Consider the following 15,367-nt stretch of genomic DNA (forward strand, 5'->3'; position numbering starts at 1 on the left):
CTTCTCGGTATATGATAGGGGACATGGGCTGCTGGCTATATACAAGGGGGCATGGGCAGCTGGCTACATACTAGGGGACATGGGCTGCTGGCTATATACTGGGGGACATGGGCTGCTGGCTATATACTAGGGGACATAGGCAGCAGGCTATACTCTGGGGGACATGGGCTGCTGGCTACATGCTAGTGAACATGGGCTGCTGGCTATATACTGGGTGACAAGGGCTGATGGCTATATACTAAGGGGACATGGACAGCTGGCTATACACTGGGGGACATGGGCTGTTGGCTGTATAGTAGGGAGCATGGGCTGCTGGCTATATACTGGGTGACATGAGCTGCTGGGTATATATTAGGGGGCATAGGCTGCTGTCTTTATACTGGCTGACATGGGCTTCTAGGTATATACTGAGGGTCATGGGCCGCTGGCTATATACTGGGTGACATGGGCTGTTGGGTATTTACTAGGGGACATGGGCTGCTGGCTATATACTGGGGGACATGGGCTTCTGGCTAAATACTGGGGACATGGGCTTCTGGCAATATACTAGGGGGCATGGGATGCTGGAAATACAAAGGGTGACAAGGGTTGCTGGCTGTATTTTAGGGAGCATGGGCTTCTGGCTATATACTAGAGGGCATAGGATGCTGGCTATATACCAGGGGACACAGGCTTCTGGCTATATACTAGGGGGCATAGGCTGCTGGCTATATACCGGGGACACGGGCTTCTGGCTATATACTAGGGGGCATAGGCTGGTGGCTATATACCAGGGGACACAGGCTGCTGGTTTTATACTGGGAGACATGGACTGCTGGCTATATACTAGGGGTCATGGGCTGCGGGCTATATATTGGGGGACATAGGCTGCTGGCTATATACTAGGGGGCAGGGGCTACTGGCTATATACTGGGTGACATGGGCTGCTTTCTACATACTGGGGGACATTGGCTGCTGGCTATATACTGGGGGCATGGGCTGCAGGCTATATACTAGGGGACATGGGCTACTGGCAACATACTGGGGGGGGCAGGGGCTGCTGGCTATACACCAGAAGACATGGGCTGCTGGCAATAAAACTGGAGGGGAATGTGCTGCTGGCGATATACTAGGGGACAAGGGCTGCTGGCTATATACTGGGGGATATGGGCTGCTGGCTACATACTGGGGAACATAGGCTGCTGGCTATATACTGGGAGCTGCAGGCTATATACGAGGAGGCTGCAGGCTTTTTACTGGGGGCCATAGGCTGCTGGAGATATACGAGGGGGCATAGGCTGCTGGCTATAAAATACAAGACATGGGCTGCTGGCTATATACCAGGGGACATAGGCTGCTGGCTATATACTAGGGGACATGGGCTGCTGGCTATATACCAAGGGACATAGGCTGCTGGCTATATACTAGGGGACATGAGCTGCTGGCTAAATACTAGGAGGCATAGGCTGCTGGCCATACACTGGGGGACATGGGCTGCGGGCTATATACTGGGAGACATGGGCTGGTGGCTATATACTGGGGGACATGGGCAGCAGGCTATATACCAGGGGACATAGGCTGCTGGCTATTGACTAAGGAGGATGGACTGCTGGCCATATACTTGGGGACATGGGCTTCTGGCTAAATACTGAGGGACAGGGGCTGCTAGCTATATACTAGGGGTTATGGGCTGCTGGCTATATACTAGGGAGCATGGGCTGCTGGCTACATGCTAGGGGACATGGGCTGCTGGCTACATGCTATGGGAAAGGGGTTTCTGGCTATATACTAGGGGGATGGGCTGCTGGCTATATACTCAGGGACATGCGCAGCTGGTGATATACTGGGTGACATGGGTTTCTGGCTAAAAACTGGCGGGGGGACAGGGGCTGCTGGCTATATACTAGAGGGCAAGGGCTGCTGGCTATATACAAGGGGGTATGGGCTGCTAGCTATATACTATTACTATTGTTTTTATTTTCTCTATTAAATCTCTTTTTCGGGCTGCGCCAGAACAAAGGTCCTATTTTTTCCTTTCACATCCATACGGAACGGAGGCTCTCTACATCCCCGCGGATTATCAGATGGCTATATACTGGGGGACATGGGCTGCTGGCTATATACTAGGGGACATGGGCTGCTGGCTATATACTTGGGGACATGGGCTGCTGGCTATATACTAGGGGGCAGGGGCCACTGGCTATATACTTGTGGACAAGGGCTGCTGGCTATATTCTAGGGGGCAGGGGCTGCTGGCTATATACTGGGTGACATGGGCTGCTGACTATATACTAGGGGGCATGGGCTGCTGGCAATATACTGGGGGGCATGTGCTGCTGGCTATATACTAGGGGACATGGGCAGCTTGCTATATACTAGGTGGCATGGGATGCTGGCTAAATACTACGGGACATCGGCTGCTGGCAATATTCTGGGCAATATAGGCTGCTGGCTATGTATTAGGGGCTGCTAGCTATATACTAGGAGGGTGCAGGCTGTATACTGGGGGACATGGGCTGCTGGCTATATACTAGGGACATAGGCTGCTGGCAATATACTAGGGGACATGGGCTCCTGGCTATATACCAGGGGACATGGGCTGCTGGCTATATACCAGAGGACAAAGGCAGCTGGCTTTATACTAGGGGACATGAGCTGCTGGCTTTATACTAAACGGCATAGTCTGCTGGCTAGATACTAGATGGCAGGGGATGCTGGCTATATACTGGGGCCATAGGCTGCTGGCAATATACTGGGCGATACGCTTCAAGCTGTATACTAGGTGGCATGGGCTTCTGGCAATATACTGGGGGACATAGGTTGTTGGCTATTTACTAGGGGGCAGGAGCAGGCTATACCAGGAGGCTGCAGGCTGTATACTGGGGGACATGGGCTGCTGGCGATATACTAGGGGGCATAGGCTGCTGGCTATATACCAGGGGACATAGGCTGCTGGCTATATACTAGAGGGCATAGGCTGAGGCTATATACTAGGGGACATGGGCTGTTGGTTATATACTGGGGACATGGGCTGCTGGCAATATACTAGGGGGCATGTGCTGCTGGCTACATACTAGTGGACATGGGCAGCTTGCTATATGCTAGGGGGCATGGGATGCTGGCTATATACTATGGGACATGGGCTGCTGGTAATATACTAGGGGGCTGCTGGCTATATACTAGGAGGCTGCAGGCTGTATACTAGGGGACATGGGCTGCTGCGATATACTAGGGGCATAGGCTGCTGGCTATATACTAGGGGACATGGGCTGCTGGCTATATACCAGGAGACAAAGGCTGGTGGCTATATACCAGGGGACATGGGCTGCTGGCTACATACTAGGGAACACGAGCTGCTGGCTTCATACTAAAGGGCATAGTCTGCTGGCTATATACTAGGGGGCAGGGGCTGCTGGCTATATACTGGAGGGCATAGACTGCTGGCAATATACTGGGCGATATAGGCTTCTGGCTATATACTAGGGGGAATGGGCTTCTGGCTATATACTAGGGGACAGGGGCTGCTGGCTATATACTGGGGACATGGGCTGCTGACTATATACTGGGGGACATAAGTTGCTGGCTATTTACTAGAGCGCAGGAGCTGGCTATATACTAGGGGGCTGCAGGCTGTATACTGGGGTCATGGGCTGCTGACGATATACTAGGGGGCATAGGCTGCTAGCTATATACCAGGGGACATTGGCTGCTGGCTATATACCAGGGGACATAGGCTGCTGGATATATACTAGGGGACATGAGCTGCTGGCTATATACTAGAGCAGTGATGGCTAACCTATGGCACTGGTGCCAGAGGTGGCACTCTGAGCCCTTTCTGTGGGCACTCAGGCCATCACCAGAGATGAGTCCAGGCATCTTCCTGCAGTCCCAGACAGCCCAGGACTTGCTGTGCACAGAGCTATTTTAAAGTGACAGGACTACCTGGGACTAATTTATGCTTTATTGGTGTCCTCAGAGTGCTGGTATCAATGAAAACTGTGACAGAGAAGGGAGTATAAATCACAAATTAAATTTCTGTGTTGGCACTTTGCGATAAATAAGCGGGTCTTTGTTGGATTTTGGGCACTCGGCCTCTAAAAGGTTCGCCATCACTGTACTAGAGGGCATAGGCTGCTGGCTATATACTAGGGGACATGGGCTGCTTGCTATATAGCAGGGGAAATAGGTTGCTGTTGATATACTAGGGGCAGGGGCTGCTGGCTATATACCAGGGGACATAGGCTGCTGGCTATATACTAGAGGGCATAGGCTATATACTAGGGGACATGGGCTGTTGGTTATATACTGGGGACATGGGCTGCTGGCAATATACTAGGGGGCATGTGCTGCTGGCTATATAATAGTGGACATGGGCAGTTTGCTATATACTAGGGGGCATGGGATGCTGGCTATATACTATAGGACATGGGCTGCTGGTAATATACTAGGGGGCTGCTGGCTATATACTAGGAGGCTGCAGGCTGTATACTAGGGGACATGGGCTGCTGCGATATACTAGGGGCATAGGCTGCTGGCTATATACTAGGGGACATGGGCTGGTGGCTATATACCAGGGGACACAGGCTGCTGGCTTTATACTAAAGGGCATAGTCTGCTGGCTATATACTGGGGGGCAGAGGCTGCTGGCTATATACTGGGGGGCACAGACTGCTGGCAATATACTAGGGGACAGGGGCTGCTGGCTATATACTGGGGAGATGGGCTGCTGACTATATACTGGGGGACATAAGTTGCTGGCTATTTACTAGAGTGCAGGAGCTGGCTATATACTAGGGGGCTGCAGGCTGTATACTGGGGTCATGGGCTGCTGACGATATACTAGGGGGCATAGGCTGCTAGCTATATACTAGGGGGCATAGGCTGCTGGATATATACTAGGGGACATGAGCTGCTGGCTATATACTAGAGGGCATAGGCTGCTGGCTATATACTAGGGGACATGGGCTGCTTGCTATATAGCATGGGAAATAGGTTGCTGGCTATATACTAGGGGCAGGGGCTGCTGGCTATATACTGGGGAACATGGGCTGCTGGCTATTTACTAGGGGGCATAGGCTGCTGGTTATACACTGGGGAACATGGGCTGCTGGCTATATACTAAGGGGTAAGGGTTTCTGGATCTATACTGGGGGACATGGGATGCTAGCTATATACTAGGGGGCATGGGCTGCTGTCTATATACTGGGGGCATGAGCTGCTGGCTATATACTGGGTGACATGGGCTGCTGGCTATACACTGGGAGCAGGGAGCTATATACTAGCTACCTATATACCGGGGGGCAAGGGATGCTCAAGATATACTCAGGGGCATGAGCTGGCTGGCTATATACTGCAGGGGGCTGGCAGGCTATATAATGAGGGGGCAGGGGCTGGCCGGCTATATACAACAGGGGGCTGGCAGCCTATATACTGAGGAGGCAGGCGCTGGCCAGCTATATACTACAGGGGGCTGGCTGGCTATATATTATGGGGCTAGCAGGCTAAATACTACAGGGGCTAGCAGGCTATATACTGGGGAATGTGGTCGGCTTTTTACTGGCTGGAGGCTGTGACCAATGCATTCCCCACCCTCGGGTTACACTTGAGTCAATAGGATTTCCCAGTTTTTTGTGTTAAAATTAGGTTCCTCGGCTTATACTCTGGTCGGATTATTATCAAGTTTATACAGTATTTATTTTATGAAATAAAAAAGTTAATAATTTAAAAATAAAACAGTATGATTTAAAGGGGTATTCCAGGAATCAGCATAATTCATATACAAGTGGGCACTCAAAAGATAAGCTTATGTGTAATTAGTTGTTATTTAAAATGTTGCTCCGCTTAGCAGAAAATGCTGATGACATGGACTGTAATGAAGAATTAAAATGCTACCGGCCCTTTAATCAGTCCGTTAATTTCCTCCGTGCGGTCCGTTGCAGGACAGAAGATGGCTGCTGGTCACATGTCCACATCACATGTCCTGCACCTGCCTGGGCAGGGTCATGTGATCACCACTAAGTTTGGCTGTAGTCGGTTGGTTGCAGTGCAGCCAGTATGGCCAGTGTTGTGGTGATGGCAGTTACACATCATTACTATGGTGACAGAGCAAGAAAGTCTGTTACATCATCACTGGGAGCAGAGCATGAGAGGGAGGAGGAGTTACTGAGAACTAAAGGATCATGGAACTTGTAGTTTCCAGTGGCGGCCATCTTAGTGATAACTCCGCCTACTTTAGAAAGGCCATAAATTTTGTAAATCATAAAAACAAACTATTTAAGCTTCATTTTGTGACTAATGACATTGAGTAATGTTGTACTCATTTATTTATATCATCATGGGTTTTTGTGTCAGACGTTCATATTCCCGGAATACCCCTTTAAATTTTTTCAGATTTTGTCTCTCATAGTGACCTACTATGAAAAATGACAGACCTCCCTGTTCTTTGTAGGTGGAAAACTGGCAAAATCGTCCTGGGATCAAATACTTTTTTTTTCCCCCACGGTACATTAACCTATTACTGTCCATTTGCCTTGTGTTTCTATCCAGTTCTTGACCTTGGCTTGTCTTTGACTCTCCTTATCATTTTCTTGGCTCTTGTGGTATTTGACCTTAGCTTTGCTCCTGACCTCCCTCTGCTTGTTTACTTGTTATCTTACTTGCCATTCAACCAATCCAAGATTAGTTTGAGGACCACATCCTGGAAAGTCTGTACAGTAAATTTCGAATCATTGACTACTAGAGACCGCTTAGATACTTAGCCCAGGTTTTGCAAAACAGATTTTGGCTAAGTCTGTTTCCAGCTTTAGTATATCTGTATTAGCACACTATAGACCCAATTGGGGATCCATGTTTAAACTTCAGCATACTAAAAAGTCGCAAACCGAAACAAAAAGTCACAAAAGTGACACTAAACAAGCAACTTATCACATGTATCACAAAGGGACCAAAGGGGAAAAAAAACTTAAGTTACATTGCAATGATTAGGTAGCGAAAATTCAGGAAACTTGAAAAAGTGGCAGCCGAAAAACTATAATACATGCGCGCCTATGAGTGTTGCCTATGCTCTATTTGTCTCATCTTCCTAAAAACATATCTGTACTAGGAGCTGTGGTATCTCCAGGTGGCCTTGAGCCTGATACTGCAGTACATGACAATTAACCATGTCACAATATGCTTCTCGTCAGCTCCAGTCTTCCACCATTCAAATGTAAGAAAATAAATTTTCAATTCTATTTCATTTCAGATTCATTGCATGCGAATATGGTCCAACTGACGAACTCATGTTGTATCCTATCCTAGCGGTTTCTGAAATTCTTTTTAACCCCTTAACGCTCTGCGCCGTAGCTCTACGGCGCAGAGGTATAGGGGATGTATGGAGAGGGCTCACGGGCTGAGTCCTCTTCATACAGAGGTGGGGGTTTTTGCATTTTGAACAAAACCCCCACCGCTAATAACCACGGTCGGTGCTTGCACCGATCGCGGCTATTAACCCTCTAAACGGCGCCGGCAAAGTCGCCGGCGGCGTTTAAAAGACGGCGGCGCACGGGCGCCGCCATCTTTTTTCCGATCGCTACGCCCCCCAACGTCATCGGGGGGCGGCGATCGGTTACCATGGTAGCCTCGGGTCTTCTTTTGACACGAGGCTACATGGCTTATGCAGGTTCGTTACAATGAGCCAGTGGCTCATTGTAATGTATGACCTGCAAAAATGCCATATATTGCAATACTGTAGTATTGCAGTATATGGTAGGAGCGATCTGACCATCTAGGGTTAATGTACCCTAGATGGTCTAAAAAAATAGTGGGAAAAAAAAGTTAAAAAAATTTATAAAATATTAAAAGTTCAAATCACCCCCCTTTCCCTAGAACGGATATAAAACATAACAAACAGTAAAAATCACAGACCTCCGAGGCGGGAAATGGCGCCCAAATGTCCAAAATGCGACTTTTACACCTTTTTACATAACATAAAAAATTAAATAAAAAATGATCAAAATGTCGCACAGACCTCAAAATGGTAGCAATGAAAACGTCGCCTCATTTCGCAAAAAATGACACCTCACACATCTCCGTGCGCCAAAGTATGAAAAAGTTATTAGCGTCAGAAGATGGCAAATTTTTTTTTTTCTTTTTTGTACACATTCGTTTAATTTTTGAAAATGTATTAAAACTAAATAAAACCTATATAAATTTGGTATCACCGCGATCGCACCGAACCAAAGAATAAAGTAGGCGTGTTATTTGGAGCGAAGAGTGAAAGTCGTAAAAACTGAGCCCAGAAGAACGTGACGAATGTGCGTTTTTTTTTTCAATTTTTCCACATTTGGAATTTTTTTTCAGCTTCGCAGTACACGGCATGTTAAAATAAATAACATCACGGGAAAGTAAAATTTGTTACGCACAAAATAAGCCCTCACACAGGTCTGTACACGTAAAAATGAAAAAGTTATGGATTTTTGAAGTTGGATAGCGAGAAATCAGCCGAAAAACCCTGCGTCCTTAAGGGGTTAAGGAGTGCTTCTTCCTGAGGCTTGTTACATTTTGTCTTGGGCTTGTTCTGCCTTGCTGACTGGTCATCCATAGGATAATTGCATGAGTAAAACTCATGACATTTGAAGGTCAAGACATCAAGGATACAAGATTCTGATACACTTGTGCACAGAAGGAACCTTGAGATGGTTTTGATTTTGATTTACCTTATCCTCATGGACTTCCAAAAATCTGGGTAATAGCTGATCAATTCTCTAAGAAAGCCTATGATTGTATTACTGTCTGTTCCTGATTTGGCATTTTTTCTGCGGAACAAATTGTGTTTCCTAGTGACGGTATTATATATTCCATGCCGTGTACTGGAAAGTGGAAATATAATTCAAAATGTGGTAATATTGACAAGAAACCTCATTTGTGCCATTTTCTTGTGGGCCCTGTTTTTAGGTCTTTCAGTGTACATTCCAAATGGCATCTCTAATATATTCTTTGGTTTAGTACAATCACAGGGATACCAAATTTATAAAGGTTTTATTAGGTGTTAATAGATTTTACAGAAAATGTAAACCTTTTGTACCAAAAAAAAAAAATACTACTTTTACCATATTCTGACTCCAATAACTTTTTCATACTTAGGAGGACGGAGTTGGCTAAGGTGTCGATTTGTCTGGGACGAGCTATTGTTTTCATTGCTACCTTTTTGGGGACTGTGCGACCTTTAGATCACTTTTTATGTGTTGCTAAACAGCAAAAAAGTGGAGATTCGGACATTTGAGCGCATTTTTGCGTTACGGTGTTCACCAGCGGGAATAACCGTTTTTATATTTTTATACAAATGGAATTTTGGGACGCGGTGATACCTAATATATTGTGTTTTTTTTTTTACATTTTGCTATAATTTATTGTTTTAGATTGTTTTTTTTGTCATTTTTTTTCAATTAAAGTGTTTTTTAAAAAGGAGAAACTTTTACCAAACTATGTTATTACAGTGTTATTCCATCACCATTTCCCAGGTTCAGCTACAGGTGTATGTACGTCAGCCATAAAGAAAAGTTAAAGTGTTTCCTGCAGCTCCTTCTATATTCTGCCTTCTGCTGACCGTCTGTCTGGAGAGGGCACACCTAAAACGCCTATATCTCCGGAACCCTTGCACCTAGAAACATGGTATTGTATTAAACTGGAGATTTTCCCTTGTCATATGATATATGGATTGTGGAGAAAGCAGAATTGTGTTTCTAGAGGCCAGGATTCAGGAGATATAGCATCCTTTAGTAAAAGCTGCCATATATTTACGTGGAGTGCTGCTGAAGGGGTTAACATAGAGCATGTGACATAATTCTTTTGAGTCACAGTAATAAATGTGTCAGCCCCAGAACGCCCCTTTAGGTGCAGAATTTTGTTGTGCAGCAGACACAGTGCGGCTGCATCACAAAACTGCTGCAAAAACTTTATAAATACCATTTCTACGTTCTTTCAGTGCAAAGTCAGAAAGAAAACTGGCTCAAACCCTTTAATAAATGGGGCAAATGTCTTAGCAGATTTTCATCTCCTCTATACTTAAAACACATCTTCTTTTGATTGCCTCATCTTTTTTTTTTTACTGTCTCCTCAACATGTCATTTATATTATCTTCTTACATCAATATCCCAATGCTCTTTCTCACTCTTTGTGGATGTCTTAACCCTTATTATTTTCTCCTGAACGATGATTGTCTCCTTGTTCTCACTGGTTATCTACTTATCTTCTCCTGTCTACCTATTCTCTCCTGTTTTCCCATTCTCTATACAGGCAGTCCCTGGGTTACGTACAAGATAGGGTCCGGAGGTTTGTTCTTAAATTGAATTTGTATGTAAGTCAAAACTGTATATTTTATAATTGTAGATCCAGACAAAAAAATTTTTTGGCCCCAGTGAGAATTGGTGTTTAAACATTTTTTGCTGTAATGGGACCAAGGATTATCAATAAAGCTTCATTACAGACATATTACAGATGATTATTGCAGTCTGGGACTATAGTAAAGCATTCAGAAAGCTTCACCAAAGGTCAGAGGGGTCTGTCTGTAACTATGGGTTGTCTGCATGTCGGGTGTCCTTAAGTAGGGCACCGCCTATATACTCTTATCATATACCCCTCCTTGCCTCATCACTGTCACCTTACCTTCTCATTATCTCCTTAACTTATCCTCCCCATCTCCTCTCCAGGATGTCTCCTTTTCCTTGCCCCCCTATCTCCCCAATCTCATAAACTCATCACTCCTAAGAATTATCTCATGTGGTCCTCAAAGTATTTTTCTCATTTCTTCACTACTTTCTCATATTCCCGTCATTGGGGCAAATTTACTTACCCGGCCCATTCGCGATCCAGCGGCGCGTTCTCTGCTCTGGATTCGGGTCCGGCCGGGATTCATGAAGGCAGTTCCTCCGCCGTCCACCAGGTGGCGCTGCTGCGCTGAAAATCATCTCCACGCGCCGGAATTCACCACCTCGGACCAAGTGAAGGTAAGCGGTCCCCAAGCGACACTTTTTCGGGTTTTAAATGCGGCGGTTTTTCCGAATACGTCGGGTTTTCGTTCGGCCACGCCCCCCGATTTCCGTCGCGCGCATGCCGGCGCCGATGCGCCACAATCCGATCGCGTGCGACACAATCCCGGGGCAATTCAGGTACAATCGGCGCAAATCGGAAATATTCGGGTAACACGTCGGGAAAACGCGATTCGGGCCCTTAGTAAATGACCCCCATTGTCTTCTCATGTTCTCCTCACTGTCTTCTTCTAATAATAATCTATATATAGTGCCATCACATTCCTCTTTTCATATTATTCTTATGGATTCCTCACTGACTTATTCTCCTCTTCTCATGTTCTCCTCATGCTGTTGTGTTTTCTCATGTCCTCTTTCCATGTTCTCCTCTTTAACATCTCACTGTCCTGTTCTCTTCTCACCTTCTCCTCAGGCCATTATCACTGTCATGTCCACTCCTCACTTGGTCTCCTGAGTCTTCTCATGCTGTTCTCACTGCCTTGTCCTCTTCTCAGTTTCTTCTCATTGACTCCTCATAGTCTTGTCCTCTTCTCATGTTCTGCTCATGCTGTTCTCACTGTCTTGTCCTCTTCTCACTATCTTCTCATTGACTCCTCAGTCTTCTCCTCTTCTCATGTTCTCACTGTCTTGTCCTCTTCGCATTGAATCCTCACAGTCTTCTCCTGTTCTCCTCATGCTGTTCTCACTGTCTTGTCCTCTTCTCATGTTTTCCTCATGCTGTTCACACTGTCTTGTCCTCTTCTCATGTTCTCCTCATGATGTTCTCACTGTCTTGTCCTCTTCTCATTGACTCCTCACAGTCTTCTCCTCTTCTCCTCATGCTGTTCTCACTGTCTTGTCCTCTTCTCATTGACTCCTCACAGTCTTCTCCTCTTCTCATGTTCTCCTCATGCTGTTCACACTGTCTTGTCCTCTTCTCATGTTCTCCTCATGATGTTCTCACTGTCTTGTCCTCTTCTCATTAACTCCTCACAGTCTTCTCCTGTTCTCCTCATGCTGTTCTCACTGTCTTGTCCTCTTCGCATTGAATCCTCACAGTCTTCTCCTGTTCTCCTGTTTTCCTCATGCCGGTCTCACTGTCTTCACCTCTCCTATCTCCGTCTATCATCTTCATCCTTACTTCACACCTCAGTCGCTCCAGCGTTTGACCCGTTTTCCCGCTCATTTCCTGTCACCAATCACCTCACGGCAGCCGCAGCTCCTCCTGACGTAACAGAATTGGCGGGCTCCCTGCAGTCAGACGGCTGTAGTCTAGTCACAAGCTCCGACCTAAGATGGCGGCGCTGTCACTGTATTTCTGCGGAAGTATCCGAGGAGGCAGAGAGGACCGGGCGCTATACGAGCGGATCATCGGGTTACTACAGCGCTACGGGACAGTGCTGACAGAGCACATAGCCCGCCCGGAGATCACGGAAGCCGGTACAATCCAGGCACTGACAAAATGGCGGCGCCTTGAGCTGGAGACACTAAAATCTAACTTTACACATTGATTGCTAGTCACTCCTGTATATGACCTGGTCACTGAAATTAGAATGTAGACTCACAACTGCCCCATACATTAAATCTATAGGTAACTACCTTACAAAAACCTGAATATGTAAGATTTAACATATATAATACCCCAGAATGTACCCCTTATATATATGGGGTATATATGTATATATACACACACACACTCCTTAGCTAACCCTGTATTTAAAATTAATATACATTTATACTTTCTGTTATATATAATACCAACCGACTGCTATATAATACATATGTATAATGCAACTGTACTGCATATATGATACTTTGGCATCCACACACCTTTATACTATACTTTATATCCTGTATATAGATAGACCCATATATCATTGTGCACTAGGTCTGACTCGCATGCCGATGACTGAAGAACAGACTGCCCGAAATGGGAACACAGGCCGGGATGGGATTGCGCACCAAAATTTTCAATTACTCAAGGGGCCGTCGTAATGTATGGCAGCTGGGGAATAGTGGGGTCATAAAACTGGCAACACCAGTGGTAATAATATTATTGAAGTGAGAGGGGGAGTGGGTCTTAGATTAGATTTAGGTTTTCTTCTTTAACACGCCGAAATTTCATTATAAACGTGCTAAAAATAAATTAATAGGAACAAGCAACTAGTGAGAATTGTTGAGTAAACGGGCTCTCAATGGGGACATGTCTGGACTCGGTGACTATGATGGTGTGAACAGTACATATTGTAGTACTTCTAAAACTTCCGCCATTTACATAAATACTATCATTTATCCTACCTCTTTATCTTCCTCTATATATAACAGCTCTGCCTGTATGTACATTCTGTATTATTGTGATTATTGTTACTCAGGATATATTGTGGTGGTTGTATGTTATTTCCACAGGACAGTGGTGATGTTTGGGCATCAAGATGATGAGAGTGATTTGCTTTCTATCAGACAATTATTATTGTTTATAGGTGAAGACGCTCAGGAGAAGGGAGACAAATTCATCCACGACAGAGACATTACCTGGCTTCAGCAGGCGGATGTGGTGGTAGCGGAGGTGACGCAGCCATCACTCGGGGTTGGATATGAGTTGGGGCGTGCAGTGGCTATGAACAAAAAAATGTTGTGTCTTTTCCGAGTGTCCAGTGGACGAGGTGAGACCTTGTTAGGTGACTTTTTGTCAGCTCTCCAATGTTTGCTACCTCCTGTTGATCTTAGACATAGTGCAGTAATCATTGGGTGACTGATTTTGATCGTCACCATACCAGCATAGTACAGTGACACCCCTGCCATATTGCTCAGACGCTGTTGTGTGACCTCCTTTCCTTACCTTGCAGTGCTCTCGGCCATGATTCGAGGGGCTGATAATGGACACTCAGTACTGGTCAGAGATTATGAGCCCCAGGATGTGGAGGGAATTCTTCATGAATACTTCACGGTTACATTCCCATCACTGTGATGCTGGCATTATTCATCTCTGTAATAAATGTTTTGTATCCGGCTGCTGATTTTTTTTTTTTTTTTTTTAATCTGTGGAGGAGGCTGTCGGCCGGTACCATTATCAGTCCAACTTGTTGTGGGTAAATATTTAATGGGTCAAGGGTTCCATTATCTGATTTGTTCATATGATCAAAGTGTGTGGAGATTTAGCAATGGCAACTGGTAATAAAATAATTGTTCCAAATGGGGCTTCCAAATATGGAGGAGGAGATGGGTAAAGGTATTTGGACACAAATTATATTGATCCACTCCTTCAAAAGTCATGTGATCGAAAGCCTTGCTACATCATAAGACCAATGGGCATTTCCGGCAAGCAAAAAAAAAAAAAAGGTCCATGACCAGTGTTCAACCTTTGCAAAAAAAAAAATTCCTGGGGGAAGAACTTTTGTTTAAGCCTGGGATCTTCCAATTCCATAGGCATCTCTATGGGGCTTTGAGTTTGGCCAAGAGAGATGTCTACTAAGACTTTTTTGTATGTTGTCAGTAGCAGCAGGACTGTTTAATATGTATTTATACACTGGGATTGTATTTTCCTGAATTGTACTGGGGTTATGTCCTCAAACTGCTGTGCTGTATGCCTTGTGTGGGTATTGCCCTTTGAGAGATGTGTAATCATACCTTTGTGTATATTGTTAGTAGAAGTAGGGCCATAAGCAGTGTCCATTCACCGAATTCCAGCTACCTCATGGACTGACCATGTGTCTTTGTAGCCTAATTCCTGACATCTGGCTTCCTGCAAAGAACATTGCCCACCTCCATGGTCACCGGGCTTGCATACTGTAACCATATTACAAGGAGCTTGGATCGTGCTCATCTTTCTTTAGAGGGGATTATTGGGTAACTCTAGAGCCTACTCTTTCAAATATAGCAGAACGTACCACACTCACATGTGTAATAAGTCACATAGGAAGGCAAGACTTATCCAGAAGATTGTATGTACACCACCATATGTAGTATTTAGTTAGATACAATACTCTCAAAAAGTTAGGTATTTTTGGCTTCCGGGCAAAATTTAGAGAAAAGGTAGAAGGTTCACAATGTGCATTAAAAACACATTAAAGTAGAATCATACAATGTTAATTTCCTGATTTCGAACAATTTTCTGAAACAAAAGCCAACGACAGTGGCAAAAAAATATAAATGTCTCAAAAATTTGTCATGTGGCCTTGAGCAACAGCTTGACAACTATGTCTTGTGCTGTTCAGAAGTTGACTATTTGAGGCATGGCATCCTACTCTTCTTCAAGAGCAGTCCTAAGTTCATTTCAGTTCTGGGGTTACGAGCCAAAACAACTCGGCTGTTGTCATAGGTTTTCACTGGGATTCATGTATGGAGAAAGTGCAGGCCTCTCCTTGTGAGGTCCTCAGTCACCA

The 15,367-nt window shown here is 45.3% G+C and overlaps 1 protein-coding gene across 2 annotated transcripts; it reads left to right on the forward strand.

Annotated features, from left to right (window-relative positions):
* Positions 1–12,197: 12,197 nt before the first annotated feature.
* DNPH1 (2'-deoxynucleoside 5'-phosphate N-hydrolase 1) lies at positions 12,198–14,024 on the forward strand. Of its 2 annotated transcripts, none has more exons than XM_072139454.1 (3): positions 12,198–12,425; positions 13,466–13,648; positions 13,832–14,016. In XM_072139454.1, the coding sequence occupies exons 1-3, from the start codon at positions 12,281–12,283 to the stop codon at positions 13,951–13,953; spliced, it is 450 nt and encodes a 149-aa protein (XP_071995555.1). In that variant the 5' UTR covers positions 12,198–12,280; the 3' UTR covers positions 13,954–14,016. The 2 variants fall into 2 exon arrangements, with proteins under 2 accessions (XP_071995555.1, XP_071995556.1); XM_072139455.1 differs by lacking the exon at positions 12,198–12,425 and adding an exon at positions 12,434–12,576 and having other exon boundaries at positions 13,832–14,024.
* Positions 14,025–15,367: the final 1,343 nt, after the last annotated feature.

Source organism: Engystomops pustulosus, chromosome 3, assembly GCF_040894005.1.
Source record: "Engystomops pustulosus chromosome 3, aEngPut4.maternal, whole genome shotgun sequence".
Classification (NCBI taxonomy): Eukaryota; Metazoa; Chordata; class Amphibia; order Anura; family Leptodactylidae; genus Engystomops; species Engystomops pustulosus.